General features: G+C 37.1%; 1 protein-coding gene and 1 pseudogene across 1 annotated transcript; both read right to left on the bottom strand.

The window, feature by feature from the left end:
- Nucleotides 1-6581: 6581 nt before the first annotated feature.
- Nucleotides 6582-7234, bottom strand: LOC149240696 (antimicrobial ginkbilobin-2-like protein). Its single transcript, XM_089370284.1, has 2 exons — nucleotides 7196-7234; nucleotides 6582-7091 (listed from the first exon to the last, which is right to left on the bottom strand). Exons 1-2 carry the CDS (start codon nucleotides 7232-7234, stop codon nucleotides 6582-6584), a joined length of 549 nt encoding a protein of 182 aa, XP_089226410.1.
- A 1865-nt stretch (nucleotides 7235-9099) lies between these two features.
- LOC149240695 (photosystem I chlorophyll a/b-binding protein 3-1, chloroplastic pseudogene) lies at nucleotides 9100-13864 on the bottom strand (annotated as a pseudogene).
- Between the last annotated feature and the right edge of the window lie 1286 nt (nucleotides 13865-15150).

Raw genomic sequence — 15150 nt, 5'->3', positions numbered from 1 at the left:
CATAGTTAAGAGTGCAAAAATGGCTGGCACCAGCACCAGCAATAGCATGGGTATGCAGCTCCCATTATTTGATGGTAAAAACTATGACTATTGGGCAATAACAATGAAAGCCTTGTTTGCCTGCCAAGACTTATGGGAAATAGTTGAAGATGGTTTTGAACAACCAGCAGATGAAAATGAGTTTAATGCATTAACTCAGGGAGATAAAGATTTGTTAAAGAGCTGCAAGAAGAAGGACTCAAAAGCCCTCTTCTTCTTGTATCAGGCAGTGCATGGAAGCGTGTTTCCAAGGTTAGCAGCAGCTAAGACATCCAAACAAGCATGGAAAACTCTTAAAACGGCCTATCAAGGCATGGAGAAAGTGAAGACAGCAAAACTACAATTGCTGAGGAAAGATTTTGAGAATCTGAGCATGAAGGAGTCAGACAATATTGACTCATTCTTCACTCAAGTAATTGGCCTGGTCACACAAATAAGATCTCATGGAGAGATGCTTGAAGAAAGGAGGATTGTGGAGAAACTATTGAGGTGCCTACCCTCAAGGTTCCATGTGATTGTCACCACCATAGAAGAGACAAAAGATCTCTCAAACTTTTCAGTTGATGAACTTCATGCATCACTGATCACACATGAGCAGAGATTGAGTAGAAATGAAAACTCATCTCTAGAGCAAGCCTTCAAGACCCAGATGTCCTTTGGAAGAGGAAGAGGTCAAGGCAGAGGAAACAAGAGAGGAAAAGGCAGAAGCCAGAACAGAGGCAGAAGGAACAGTCCAGCAAATGCTCAAGGAAGAGGCAGCAATCCAAATCAGAACCAAGGTCAAGGCAGCAGCCAACAAAGTGGACAACATCATGCTCAAGGACAAAGGTATGAAAAATCCAATGTCCAATGTTATTATTGTAAAAAATATGGCCATTATGCCAGTGAATGTAGGAAGAAGCAGCATGATGTGAGTAATAGCTCTAGTGCAAATATTACTAGAGAAAATGTCAGCCAAGATAATGTTTTGTTAGCTTGTAATATGGCTGAAACAAATTGTGAAGATATATGGTTTCTAGACTCCGGTTGCAGCAACCATATGACAGGAAACTTAGCCCTGTTTTCTGCTTTAGATCAAAGTGTGAAGTCACAAGTCACACTTGGGACTGATAGCAAAATTTCTGTTATGGGTAAAGGAGAAGTTAAAATATTTACAAAGCAAGGAGAAAGGAAAACCATAACAGATGTCTATTATGTTCCTAGAATGAGATGTAACCTCTTGAGTATTGGACAGCTTGTTCAAAAAGGTTACAATGTTTTCTTTGAGAATGATGTATGCACCATCATGGATATCCCACCCAACAAAAGATGCATTGCTGAAGTGAAGATGACAAGGAACAGGATGTTCCCTCTTAGAATAAGGGCAGATTTGAAAAACAAAGATGCAATGGCAGCAGTTACCCAAGAGGCTTTCCAAAGCCAACCAAAAGATGAAAATTGGTTTTGGCACTTGAGATTTGGACATCTCAACTTTGGAGGTCTTAACTTGTTGAGCAGAAAAGGAATGGTAAGGGGATTACCATTGATAGAGAAACCGGACAGCCTTTGTGAAGGCTGCATATTGGGAAAACAACACAGAGAAAGTTTTCCTTCAGGGAAAAGTATAAGGGCAAAAGCACCCTTAGAGATTGTCCACTCAGATTTATGTGGACCAATGCAAAATTCATCTTTAGCTGGCAGCCAATATTTTCTAACATTCATTGATGATTTTACAAGAAAGACATGGGTTTATTTCTTGAAGAACAAATTGGAAGTGTTTGAAAAATTTCGAAATTTCAAAGCACTCGTGGAAAATCAAAGTGGGCTGCGCATCAAAGTTTTGAGAACAGTCAGAGGAGGTGAGTATATCTCCAAAGAATTTTTATGTTTTTGCAGAGAAAATGGAACTCACAAACAATTCACAGTAAGGTACACTCCGCAGCAAAATGGAGTTGCTGAAAGGAAGAACAGAACTATTATGGATATGGTGAGGAGCATGTTGAAGGCAAAGCATTTGCCAAATGATTATTGGGCTGAAGCCGTAAACTGTGCTGTATATATCTTGAATAGGTGTCCTACAAAAGCTGTGATGAACAAAGTGCCTGAAGAAGCATGGAGTGGGAGAAAGCAAGGAATCACCCACATGAAAGTTTTTGGATGTGTGGCTTATGCACACATTCCAGATCAGCTAAGGAAGAAGTTGGACAGCAAAGGGGAGAAATGTTTCTTCATTGGATACAGTGAGGAATCCAAATCTTACAGGCTGTATATCCCATCCACCAAGAAATTCTTTGTGAGCAGGGATGTTCAGTTCATTGAGGAGGAAGCTTGGGATGGAAGCATAGAGAAAACAGTTAATGTTAAAAACTGTTTGTCTCATGATGAAGATGATGAGGAAATGGTAGAAATACATCCCCAAACAGCAGCGCCAACACAAGGACAACAAGGAACACCTTTGAGGAGAAATGAGAGTGCTTCTCCAAGCACACCACAAGGAGGAAATTCAAGTGCATCTTCAAGCACTTGCACACCAAGTGAAAGAGGTAAGAAATTCAGAAACCTAAGTGACATATATAATGAAGGAATGAATTCCTTATTTGCCTTGTATTGTCATGTTGATGATCCTATTCATTTCGAAGATGCAATTAAAGATAAGAAATGGATAGAAGCTATGGATGAGGAGATGAATTCCATAGAAAGAAACAAAACATGGGATTTGGTTGAGCTACCAAAAGGTAAAGAAGTCATTGGATTAAAATGGGTCTATAAGACCAAGTGCAATGCTGAAGGCAAAATTGAAAGACACAAGGCAAGGTTGGTTGTCAAGGGATACAAGCAGCAATATGGAAGAGACTATGAGGAGACTTTTGCACCGGTTGCAAGAATGGAAACCGTGAGAGCAGTGTTGTCCATAGAAGCACAAAACAAATGGAAATTTTATCAAATGGATGTGAAGTCGGCATTCCTAAATGGAGTGTTAAAGGAAGAGGTTTATATTGAGCAGCCTCTAGGCTATGAGAAGAAAGGCCAAGAACACAAAGTTTGCAGATTGAAGAAAGCTCTTTATGGGCTGAAGCAAGCGCCAAGAGCGTGATACAGTAGAATAGACTCCTATCTACTGGAAAATGAATTTGACAAGTGTGAAGGAGAACCCACCGTCTACATCAAAGAAAAAGATGGTAAAATTTTAATTGTTGTTTTATATGTTGATGATGTTATTTTCACAGGTAATGATGATCAGCTCACTGAGAATTTTAAATCAGTCATGAAAGAGGAATTTGAAATGACTGACATGGGTTTCTTGAGATACTTCTTAGGCATAGAAGTAGATCAAAATGAAAAAGGAATTTTTATCTCACAAGCTAGATATGTAAATCAAGTGTTGGGCAGATTTAACATGCAAGAATGCAAAGCAGTGATCACTCCCACGGTAATGAGATTAAAACTCAGCAAAGAGGACAGCAGCAATGATTTTGATCCTAGCTTATATAAGAGCATAGTTGGCAGCCTTATGTATTTAACTGCAACTAGGCCGGATATAATGCATGCTGTTAGTTTAATTTCCAGATTCATGGAGAAGCCAAAAGAAGCACATTGGTAGGCAGCAAAAAGAATTTTGAGGTATGTCAAAGGTACAAAAGGATTTGGCATTTTGTATACTTTTTCAGAAAGTTCAGATTTAGTTGGATACACCGATAGCGATTGGGCTGGAAGTGTGGATGATCGGAAAAGCACATCCGGTTACGTTTTTCACATGGGTTCGGGAGCCATTTCATGGGCTTCCAAGAAACAGCCAATTGTGGCGTTGTCTACAGCAGAAGCAGAATATGTGGCAGCTACAGCAGCAGCATGTCAAGCAGTGTGGATGAGGAGAATGTTGAGGAGCTTAGGCCAAGAGCAGGCAAAAGCAACAATGATTTATTGTGACAATAGCTCTGCTATTGCTTTGTCCAAGAATTCTGTGTTTCACAAGCGAACGAAACACATTGATACAAGATTTCACTACATCAGAGAATTGGTGAACAATGGAGAAATTGTTTTACAACATTGCAGCACTCAGGAACAGGTTGCAGATATTCTCACAAAGCCACTGGATCAGAAGAGCTTTGAATTTTTAAGGAAGCGTCTGGGTATGATTGATAACCCAGCAGTTGAAATTAAAGGGGAGTGTTGAAATAATAATTTCAACTGAAGTTTTATTTGCGATGCGATCTATCGCATATCGCAAATCACAAACACACCTTGTCACCCTCCGTTTGTTCACTTGATTTCTGGCGATTGCGATGGTGCGATGCGATCCGATCGCATATCGCAGATCGCATCATATGTGTGTGCCCCAATTTTGTGTTCCGACCAAATGGGATTATGCGATGCGATTTAAATGAAGTCAATGGGTGAAGTATGGGCCAGCATTAAATAAATTTGACATGAAGTAAAAGTTACATTTATTGACAGCCAGTAAATGTCAGTAAAGCAGTGAATGGAATTTACTGTGGGTTGGTAAGTTTTGGTGAAGTTTTTAATTTTATTTCAGCGGGAGTGTGGGCACAAGTAAAAGCGAGTATGGGCACAAGTAAAAGCTGGTAAAATCATTTAATTTTATTGTTTTTTTATTTTACGGCACCTTGGCAAGTGAAAACGTATGTAAGTCCTTTTGTTGTCATATATATTGTGTAATGTTTCTTTTGTGTAAGTAGAGAGGTAATTGAAAAGAAACGCACAGCAGTGCGAAGAAGGAAAAAAAGAGAGCACACAGCAGTGTAAATATAATTTTCTCTTTTGTAATGCACAGCAGTGCAGTGAGTTTTTGTTTTTGTTGAAATGTGTAATGCAGCAGCATGTGAATGTAATGAAAATTTACACACAGCAGTGTAAATCCTTGCAGTATGAAGATAGAGTAAAGTTCCTTTTGTATGGAACTGGAAGTTCCTTGTGAATCCCTCTGAGAGAGAGAGGAAGACCAATCTTTTGTAACAACAGTTTTTTTTAATGAATAGAAATTTGTGGTGTGTGTGAAAACTCTGTCAGCTGCGTGTATTTTTTTTAAAGTTTCCACTGTGTTAAAGATCCTGAGTTGTAAAACAGAGTGTTCAAGTGTTTTTTTTGTTGTTCTGGAATTATCAGAAATTCCCAGCAGAGTATCATTCTCTGTGTTCAGTTTGTTTGGTTGTTTTTTGGGATTTTAACAGAAAAATCCCCAACAACATTGAAGGCCGCAACGCTGCAGCTGCCTGACTGCACAGAAGAACAATTTTAATGACCCTAATCCCATCCTCCCAAGAATAACTACCTTCCAATGTGGGTTCCATAACTTCCAAAGCTCTCTCCGCGTTATAGAGTCTCCATGTCTGGTAATTGATCAATATCAACCACGCATACAACTTTGGTTAGCAACGAATCATAATTATTATAAGAACATTTCGAAAATATCTACTTCAAAGATAAGATCTATAACGGCTGTACCCGTTCGATGAGAAACTCCGTGTCTTGAGGTGAACTCTGATTCTTTCTTCCACTGATAATCTCAACTACAAGCACTCCAAAGCTGAATACATCTGATTTCTCTGTTAGCTGTCCACGATACGCGTACTCAGTTGCCATGTAACCTCTGCACAATACTATGTACAATGAAATCTCCATATCTGAACCCTCTGAATATTATATGAACCATATTGAAGAGAAAATACTTACAAAGTTCCTGCAACTTTAGTGTTGACGTGGGTTTTATCGTCTTCAAACAGTTTGGCTAACCCAAAGTCTGTTATTTTGGGTTTGTTTTTATGATCGAGAAAAATATTGCTTGCTTTAATATCTCTGTGAATTATTAGAATTTCAGATTCTTCGTGAAGATATGCCAGCCCTCGTGCAGTTCCAACTATGATTTCATACCTCTGTCTCCAATCTAGTAAATGTCGTTTTTCTGTATCTGCAAAACTTACACAAAAAATATTAGCAAGGTACAATACCAACTCAAAACTCGAACAACTCGGTGCAGCGATTAAAGAGGGAGAAGCAACCGAATATAATATTGTCGAGGCTACTGTTCTGAAGGTATTCGTAAGGTAGTAGCCTCTCTGAGTTGTCCACTGAGCAACCAAGCAATTTCACTAGATTCCTATGCTGAACACGACTAATGAGATTTGCTTCATTCAAAAATTCCGCATCTCCTTGACTTGAACCTATTTTCAGCCGTTTAACTGCAATTAATCCAATCGTAGCGGCTGCTACTCCCAGAATTACCCGAACCACGTTGGATCTTTTTGCTTCTGCAAATTTGCACAAGAAATCTCAGATAACTTGCACAAGAAATATCAGATAATTCGCACAAGGATCCTCAAAAATCACGAAAATGAAATCTTTACAAAACCCGCACGATATTCCTGATAATTATAAACAATGTAAAAGAAGATACTTGATACTGGAGGGCTTTCTGTCGGCGAAAGCGACGACGATGGTAATGGCGACGGCGAAATATTTGGAGAATTGAAAAATGGATAAAGCTCGTAACGCATGTAGCAGTTCATAGATCGAAATTTGATCCAAGAACTCCACTAGTGCAATTCTTATTTATTACGGAAAACGCAAACTGTAGGCACGCACAGATCTCTCCAACACTGCGCCAAGCTGTAGATAAGAACTGTGGAATTATAAGGCGCAACGACTTTCTTCGCAGCTTTATAGCTAATATTTTGGAGCAGTACCCTAACAGTAATTGCGAACTCTGGTTTACTGTTTGTGTCACCGTTGCACATAACATGTTTTTCTGCGCTGTCGCTAAAATTGTTGGAAAAACTATGATTGTCGTAACGTAATAAGCAGGCATCTAGTATAATGAAAGCAGAAGTTTTGTTGCATTCTCCAACAATACGAGTGCCGATACCAGTGCCGGATATAATCGCGGCTTTTGCAGATGCCACGCACTGTTTGCAATCGGAGGAGCTTAAATCTCCCCTGCATTGGGCAAACCCATAAACCGTACTGTGGCTGTTTTGCCCGTCATCATGACTAGATGTATTGAATCCACTGGTAGAAACGTTCCCCACCAGTGAATCCAGAACCTGGTTTAGATTACTCTGAAAAGCGCAACCCTTGGTATATTCGCTATTCTCACAAAACCGTATAACGGAATATTGAACGGCGCAGCAGTTGAGAGGGGCATAAGCATACACACACTTACGATAAGGAAGAGGCTGCTAATCAACTCTTTCATCTTCATCGCCACTGTCCACGCGTTCCCGCAACTTTTTCTTCTATTCTAATTAGATGAGTGGAGGCGGTTCAGCAATAGTTTTGGCAAGTTCAATTTAGATGAGTGGAGGTAGTTCAGCAATGGCTTTGGCAAGTTCAAGTTATTCCATGGCCCCTTCAATGTCGTCGCTGGTGGCTTTCGTCGAATTGGCCGATTGTTGACCTACGCCAGCGATCGCGACATCGTCGCAAGTTGCTGTTCTAAAATTGAGAACTCCTTAAAAATTAAGAGAACACGAGGTCGTGATCTGACACCATTTCACACGACGCATTGAAACGATAAGCAGCTATGGAATTTGACGGGCAATTTGATCGTCACATGCCGCCAAAAATTCCCGCCTTTCAACATTATGATAATGGAAACCAATGTTCGAATTACAAAAACGGTAAAATTTAATACACCAAAACAGAACTCCCATATAATATTCCAATTATGAAATTGATATTCCAATTGTAAAAACCGTCAAATTTGAAATTCCTAAAACAGAAACTGTAAACTTAAAAAAAAAAAATCCAGTCTAGATATTCAAATTGTAAGAACAGTCAGATTTGAAATTTCTACCTTTACCACGAGACTTTAATGTGTGAGATGGGTATCTATTTAATTTGTGAGAGAGACCCCCGAAGATATTTTAGTCTGAGATGGGTATCTATTTAATTTGTGAGATAGACCCGCTGAAGATATTTTAGCCTAAGTCTGATTTGAAATTTCTACCTTAATCACGAGACTTTAATGTGTGAAATGGATATCTATTTAATTTGTGAGATAGACCCGCGGAAGATATTTTAGCCTAAGTCAGATTTGAAATTTCTAAGTTAACCACGAGACTTTAATGTGTGAAATGGATATCTATTTAATTTGTGAACTAGATCCCCCAAGATATTTTAGTCTGAGATGGGTATCTATTTAATTTGTGAGATAGATTTCTACGTTAACCACGAGACTTTAATATGTTAAATGGATATCTATTTAATTTGTGAGGTAGAGCCCCAAGATATTTTAGTCTGAGATGGATATCTATTTAATTTGTGAGATAGACCCCCAAGATATTTTACTCTGAGATGGGTATCTATTTAATGTGTGAAATATATCTGCGGAAGATATTTTAGTCTCTACTAAGTTTCGCGGAAGATATTTTAGTCTTCAGGAAGTTTCTGATTTATAATTAACTAGCAATTACACCGAAAGGCATAAAGATACGCCCAAAGAAATTGAGAATGTGGACAATTGCATATTCTTAAAACTTTGAGATTGTTCATCTTTTCAAGATCTCGTAATAAAGACATTATCCCACAGTTTATTATGGTCAACTCTGTTAATTAATTCAACAATTGATAGGAACCAGATTTTCACAGTACACATGTCCATTTGCACTTATAGTAATGAATGGATGTTTGACTGGCAATAGGAGAAGAGTATGATGAGGCCACCATCTCTTAACACAAGAGCAGAGCAGAGAATTGCAGTGCGCAGACCGAGGCATTCCCATGCACATGATGCAGCGTCTCAAGAGCATTGCGTCGGGCGGATCCCCCATCTCACATCAGGGAGGAGATGGTGGCATAAAAAGGGCTAAATTTGAATAAAATACATGAACGTGACCCTTAGACACAGAGTAAAGGTATTCAAATAAACAAAAAAATTAACTAGCCAACTTAAATATACTTAACAAAGATCCATGCACATCCTTCTATTTTTACATTGCAATTTTACAGATACAGAAGGTTCATCATACAATATATTAAAAACATGCACCGACATGAACCAATGAAAGCCAAAGGAAATTTCAGAGTGTAATTCGTTCTATATTTTTGGCCTAGTTGTGAAGTGGCCTAGTTGTGGATCTTCAGGTTGGTGAGAATGTTGTTGTTTACTAGATCAGCCAAATGATCCATGTATTGAAATGGCCCAACTCCAGTAACAAGGCCCTGAATGAAATAACCCAAGATAACCAACATTGCAAGCCTTCCATTCTTGACCTCTTTCAGCGTCAAATCTTTCATGGACTTCTCGTCCTTACCTAATCCCAGAGGATTGAATAAGGGACCTTCGGGGTATGCGAGATTACCTGAACCACCCAAGTACTTCTCAAATCCCAAGAAATATTGTTTTCCCATCGATCTGGGGTTTTTGTAATCATGTAATCTTCTGTGTTCTGCAAATCCCATCAGGGCCATCTCTAGCACAAAAAGAGTGAAAGGGTCAGCCCAGTAGTTATATGTCCCTGTTGGAGGAATGACTCCAGTTCGGACCCAGGGAAGTGCGGTCTCCTGTGGGATTAGCCCCAGTTTGCCTAAAGATTTCAAGAGCAATGGCTCCAACTACACCCAGCATTGCGATTCAGTCATTAATGATTTCTCCATAAGCGAGCCAACCCGGTTCGATAAAATCTCGAGGTCCTTCAGGATCCATCAAGCCCAATGGATCAAATCCAAAGTCACCAGGTAGGCTGCAATTACCCAAATATATTCAAATAATCAGAAGAAGAATCACCATTCCATATAACTCTTTGAGAATTTCATTGGTGTCCTACTTCTATAACTTTTAAGTTTTTATGGATAACAAGTTGAAGAAGAGGACATTAAACAAATTGTATGAATTGTCTAACCTTAACCCTTACAGGCAGCATGGGATATGCAGCATGAATATACAAATTAGTTAAAAGTATGGGTAAACAACAACAAAAGCTGTCGAATTTGGCATCCTTTTCAGATTACAAATTAGTTAAAAGCATGGGTAAACAACAACAAAAGTTGTCGAATTTGACATCCTTTCAATATAGTATATTAGCAAACAATGATCCCACAACAGTTACAAAAATTACCCCATACCCAGCCAAGTTGGTCACCAAAGACCCCAAAATCAACCCATCTTGAAATAAACAAGCAATCAAGACCTTACCTTCACTATATTAGTTAAGTGACTTTACGACATTCAATTTTCATGAGGTAGGCAACCCTAAAGGTTTAGCTCATATATTAATTCTTTTATAATAATAATAATAATAAAGTTATAATCTAGTTGTTAGGTTTCATTAGCTCAACCGATTGAGGATGGGCCTCGTGAGCAAGCAACCTAGGATCAAACTTCAATCACGGTGGTTGTGTTTTGGGCTAGGGGGAAAAGACATGCTAAAAATCTAGTCAGCTAAGGGCTGGTGTGGCCCAGGCCGGGTGCGATCCCCAGGTGACTTTGACGGCTTAGATGCCCTTGGGGTGTGATCCCTAGGTGACTTTCACGACTTAGATGCCCTTAGTCAAGCCTGGAGGATCACAAACTATTTGACAAAAAAAAAAGAAGCTATAACTTAGTTATTGTTATTGTTATTTTTTTTTTTTTGGAAATGTAAGACATCTCATGAAGCAAGTGTTTTGATGCTTATCAACATTTCTCAACCATTTAATTTATATGGTAGTGCTAGTTTTCAATTATATTTTGTTATATATATTTTTTCTTTGTACCTATATAATGTGACATATTATGATGCTTAATATATTATATAAGCTTACAATTATATTTACATATTTAATATAATAGCTTACAATTATGTGAGGTAGTTTTTTTCTTGGGTCATGGATATTTATTTTGTAACACTAGCTCTGTAAGAAAGAGATGTAATGTAAGCATAACAATTTTGACTTTATAAATTAAAAATTAATAAAATAAAATAATTTATGATTGGCAGTTTGGGCTCCACGTTTTGACAACCTATGGATTTCCCTATGGTATTTCTCCATATTATTTGTTATGATGAAATGAGGAAATCTATTAGAGAATGCAAAAGTACAACATTAAATTCATTTTTACATTGGACTTGATTACAATCTATATATTTTTTTATGGTATTTGTGCATATTATTTATTATTATGAAATGAAGAAATCCACTATAAAATGTAATAGTACAAGATTAGATTCATTTTAACATTAAACTTGATCCCCTTAAATGCTTGATAAATCTAAATTTAAAATAAATCTAAGTTAATATTTTTCCTAATTGATAAAAATATTAATTTAATTAAAAATAGTCATAACAATAATATATTTTATTTTTATTTTTATTTTATTATAATGTCACATGTTTTTTAGTTTATAGTTATTGGTATTGTATTTGTTTATCATCTACAAATATCATTTAAAATATATAAGATAGTTATGGTCTCTTTCAACTGTCGAAGTTATTGGTTGAGTTAAAAATAATTATAAGCTATATGTTTTGGTTTAGTTAAAAATAATTATAATTTACTTTTTATAATACATATTTAAATATGTAAAATAATAATAATATTAGATTATTTTTGTGATAAAATAATAATAATATTAGACTATTTTTTGTGATAAAATAATAATAATATTAGACTATTTTTTGTGATGGGTGGACATGTAATTAATAATAAGGGAATGAGGTTTTGGATGAAGTATTTAGGTTACGAGATTAAGGGCAAGGGAATATAGATTCATGGTATAGGTGGTAGAGTTGGTTTGTGTGTGCATTAAACTATATAGTGGTTACTAGAAGGGTATTTATGGAAATAGAAGACGAATGGGTAAACACATGGAGATTTTTGGAAAAGAAATTGCCAATTTTTTTTATTTTTTTGAATTTCTTAATGGTGTTTGCTTTGAAATGGGAGAGGCACAAAACAAGAAAAATAATGAGAATTTAAGAGAAGGAAACATAAAATGCCATGGGAGAAGGTTTTTTTTTCTACTTTAGATGAACTTAGGTAAAGTCTCATGGAACTTTGATGGGTGTTTGTTTTAGGGTAAGGCTTGCAAACTCTCTAATTTTGTTCAGGATTTATGGTCTATAATTGTATTTCCGATAAGTTGTTGCTTTTTTCTATTACTTTCCTTTTAGTGCTTGAGTTTAGTCTTTGTGACAGTGTAATTTGTTTGGCAATTAGTAGTTGGGGTTTGTCCTCAATTCTAGGTTGGGATTTTTCTTCCATAAATTGTAGTCTCTCTCGTGGTAACCAAGGAGGCTAATTTTTAGATTCCCTATCATTGTTGTTACTCTGGCTACCTTTTGGAGAGTCAAGCCTCTCTTATGGGTGGAAAAGTTCCTATTGTTGGCATCTCTCGTTGCACGCTTCACAATTTGAGTTGCTCGGGTTCACCCTCTCTAGAATTGTTATGTATTTGTGTTCTCCCAGTGGTGGAAATAACAAAGGAAAATAACCAATATGGACAAAAAGATCAACATACTAGCTAAACACCTAGCAAGTATTGAGTTCACAAACATAAAAAAGGAAGTTGACCCACTTGAAACCATTCATGTGGATTCCCTTATAGCCTAGTACATGTCTTTTCTGAGTTTTTGTTATTTTAATTTATTATGTCATAGACTTATCTAGTCATATTATGTGGTACATCCACATATAAGTTATATGACATGGAGGATCTTTTATGACATACCAATTTTTTTTAAATAAATTAAGTCATTGTATTGGTTCATGATATTGTAATAGAGTCTATTTACATATTAAGATTCTCCATGATAAAGTGATGGTAAGTCTCCATGGTTAAGAATCTTGTTCCATGTTTTTTAAACACATATATGCTTAACTCATATATCAAATTTTTATTTTTATTTTTAAACAACGTAACATGTATAATGAAGTGAGTATTTTGATGCTTATCATGGATCGATGTTTATTTTTGTTTACCAACCATTCATCTTATTAGCTATGATAATTTATTTTTCATTTCCATCATGCTAAATATTTTTATATTAATAAATAATATGGATTTAAAGTAAAATGTTATTGCCATAATATTTACTTGGTAGTTAGGATATTGATGTATGCTAAAATTAACAAAGAATTAATAATAATCTTGGATGGCAATAAAGAAAATAGTAAATTCAATAAAAAAAAAAATGAATTTATTTTGTTTTATGTATTTTATATTTAATGAAAAAACATATTAATTTAGAGGAAATGGTTTATTTTGGATAGAATTAAGAAATACAATTTTGATATATATATATATATATATATATATATATATATATAATACACTCAAATTTTAAAAATTAAATAACTTTATATTTTTGAAAAAATCTATGAAATCTTTACTAAAATTAACAATAAAATATTATTGGAAAAAGATCGTTTTATTTACTAACTAAATTATGTATTCAAAAAACCACAAATATTTAGTAGCAAGCCTTTTTTTTAATGACTTTAATTTATGAAATTCCTTTAAATTTCCTATACATTGGAAAATTGAAATTCAAATATAAATAGTATTAAATTCAAAATTATATATATATATATATATTTCAATTTAGGATCAAGCCCATCCTGTCTAGACATATTGCCCCTCAACAATTTGCTTTCCTGGAAGATAGGCAGATCCATGAAGCCATTGGCTCCACCCAAGAAGCGATTCATTCCATTTGGACCAAGCACCTTAAGTGTATTCTGCTGAAGATAGACCTTTCCAAGGCATTTGACCGAGTCAGTTGGCTTTTTATCAAAATGATACTTATACATATCGGTTTCCCCCACGCCCTCATCAATTGGATCATGGCCTGTATCACATCTCCCACCTTCAGTATCTTGATCAATGGATCTGCCTCTCACTTCTTTCATTCTGAAAGAGGGCTGCGACAGGGCTGTCCTCTTTCGCCTCTCCTCTTCCTATTGGTCATGGAAGCCCTGAGCCGGCTTATCATCTCAGCAAAAAGGGAAGGGACTATCAGAGGCCTCAAAATCACTGATGAATGCTACCTCACTCACCTACTGTTTGTAGATGATGTCCTAATCCTATTGGATGGCAGCATACAGGACACAACTACCTTCACTCGCATTCTAGGTCTCTTTTCACATGCTACGGGAATGGAAGTTAATCGGTTGAAATCTACTATCACTCTGGTAGGAACTTCAGCAAATGAAATCCATATGGCAAGGCAGGCATTCCCATACACTCCACAGCCATTGGACAGGGGGCTAAAATATCTAGGATATTGGTTAAAACCGACTTGCCAAAAGATCGCAGACTGGGTTTGGCTGGTTGCAAAAGTGGAAAAAAGACTATCCTGCTGGAGCCATAGATATCTATCCAGGGCTGGGCGGTTAACCCTGATCAAATCAGTACTTGAAGCAACGCCGGTATTCTGGATGGCTCTGGCCTGGATCCCTCGGAACATTCTGACAAAACTACAGCAATTATGCAATAGATATTTATGGGCAGGCAACCAAGATAAGCGTATCTTTGCCTGGATCGGCTGGAATAAGATAACTTTACCAAAGAAATGGGGTGGCTGGGGGTTAAAGGAGCTCCCTATCTTTGCCAAAGCCCTGGCAGGGAAAATGGGCTGGGCTCTACTGACATCTCAAAGCTTATGGACTAGACTTACCTACCACAAATACATTTGGCCCCTCAGCATCATCGATTGGGTAAGACTCCCAGAATGGAACAAAATAGGCATATCATCTATCTGGAAGGCCCTATTACACTCTCTTCCACTAATCAGAGACTACCTGGTTTGGCGTATCAGAGCCGGGAATAGAGCAAGGATTGGGCTCGATCCTTGGACCGGTAGTGGAGGGAGACATATACTCCCTCGAGAACTGGTGGAATATCTCTCAGCACAAGATATCAAAGTAATCTCGCAGATCGCGGATCATGATCACTCTGATATATTCCACCAGGCATGGAAATCCGCGCACCAGCTAAACCTCCCCAGAAGATGGCACCCAGTTTGGAGAGAATACAGAGAGGCCCTGATTGAATCACATATTCGAATTACAGAGGGGCAGGACGAACTCGTATGGAACCTGGCTGAATGCGGTCTATACACCCCCAAGGCGGGCTACCTCCAGCTAATCTCTCACAAGAAGCCCGAAGTCCTAGCTAGCTGGTGGCAGAATATATG

The sequence above is a fragment of the Pinus tabuliformis genome, chromosome 8, assembly GCF_031772625.1.
Source record: "Pinus tabuliformis cultivar Carrire ecotype Pingquan chromosome 8, CPIR1, whole genome shotgun sequence".
NCBI lineage: Eukaryota > Viridiplantae > Streptophyta > Pinopsida > Pinales > Pinaceae > Pinus > Pinus tabuliformis.
Note: the sequence above shows the minus strand (reverse complement) of the source record. Positions and strands in the feature narration are given on the sequence as shown.

Excerpts from the sequence above, each read along its gene's own strand:
- LOC149240696 (XM_089370284.1), bottom strand. The coding sequence starts at position 7,234 with ATGAAGATGAAAGAGTTGATTAGCAGCCTCTTCCTTATC. Across the intron at positions 7,092-7,195 it reads TTAGCAGCCTCTTCCTTATC|AGTAATCTAAACCAGGTTCT; the intron begins GTAAGTGTGTGT and ends TGCGCTTTTCAG.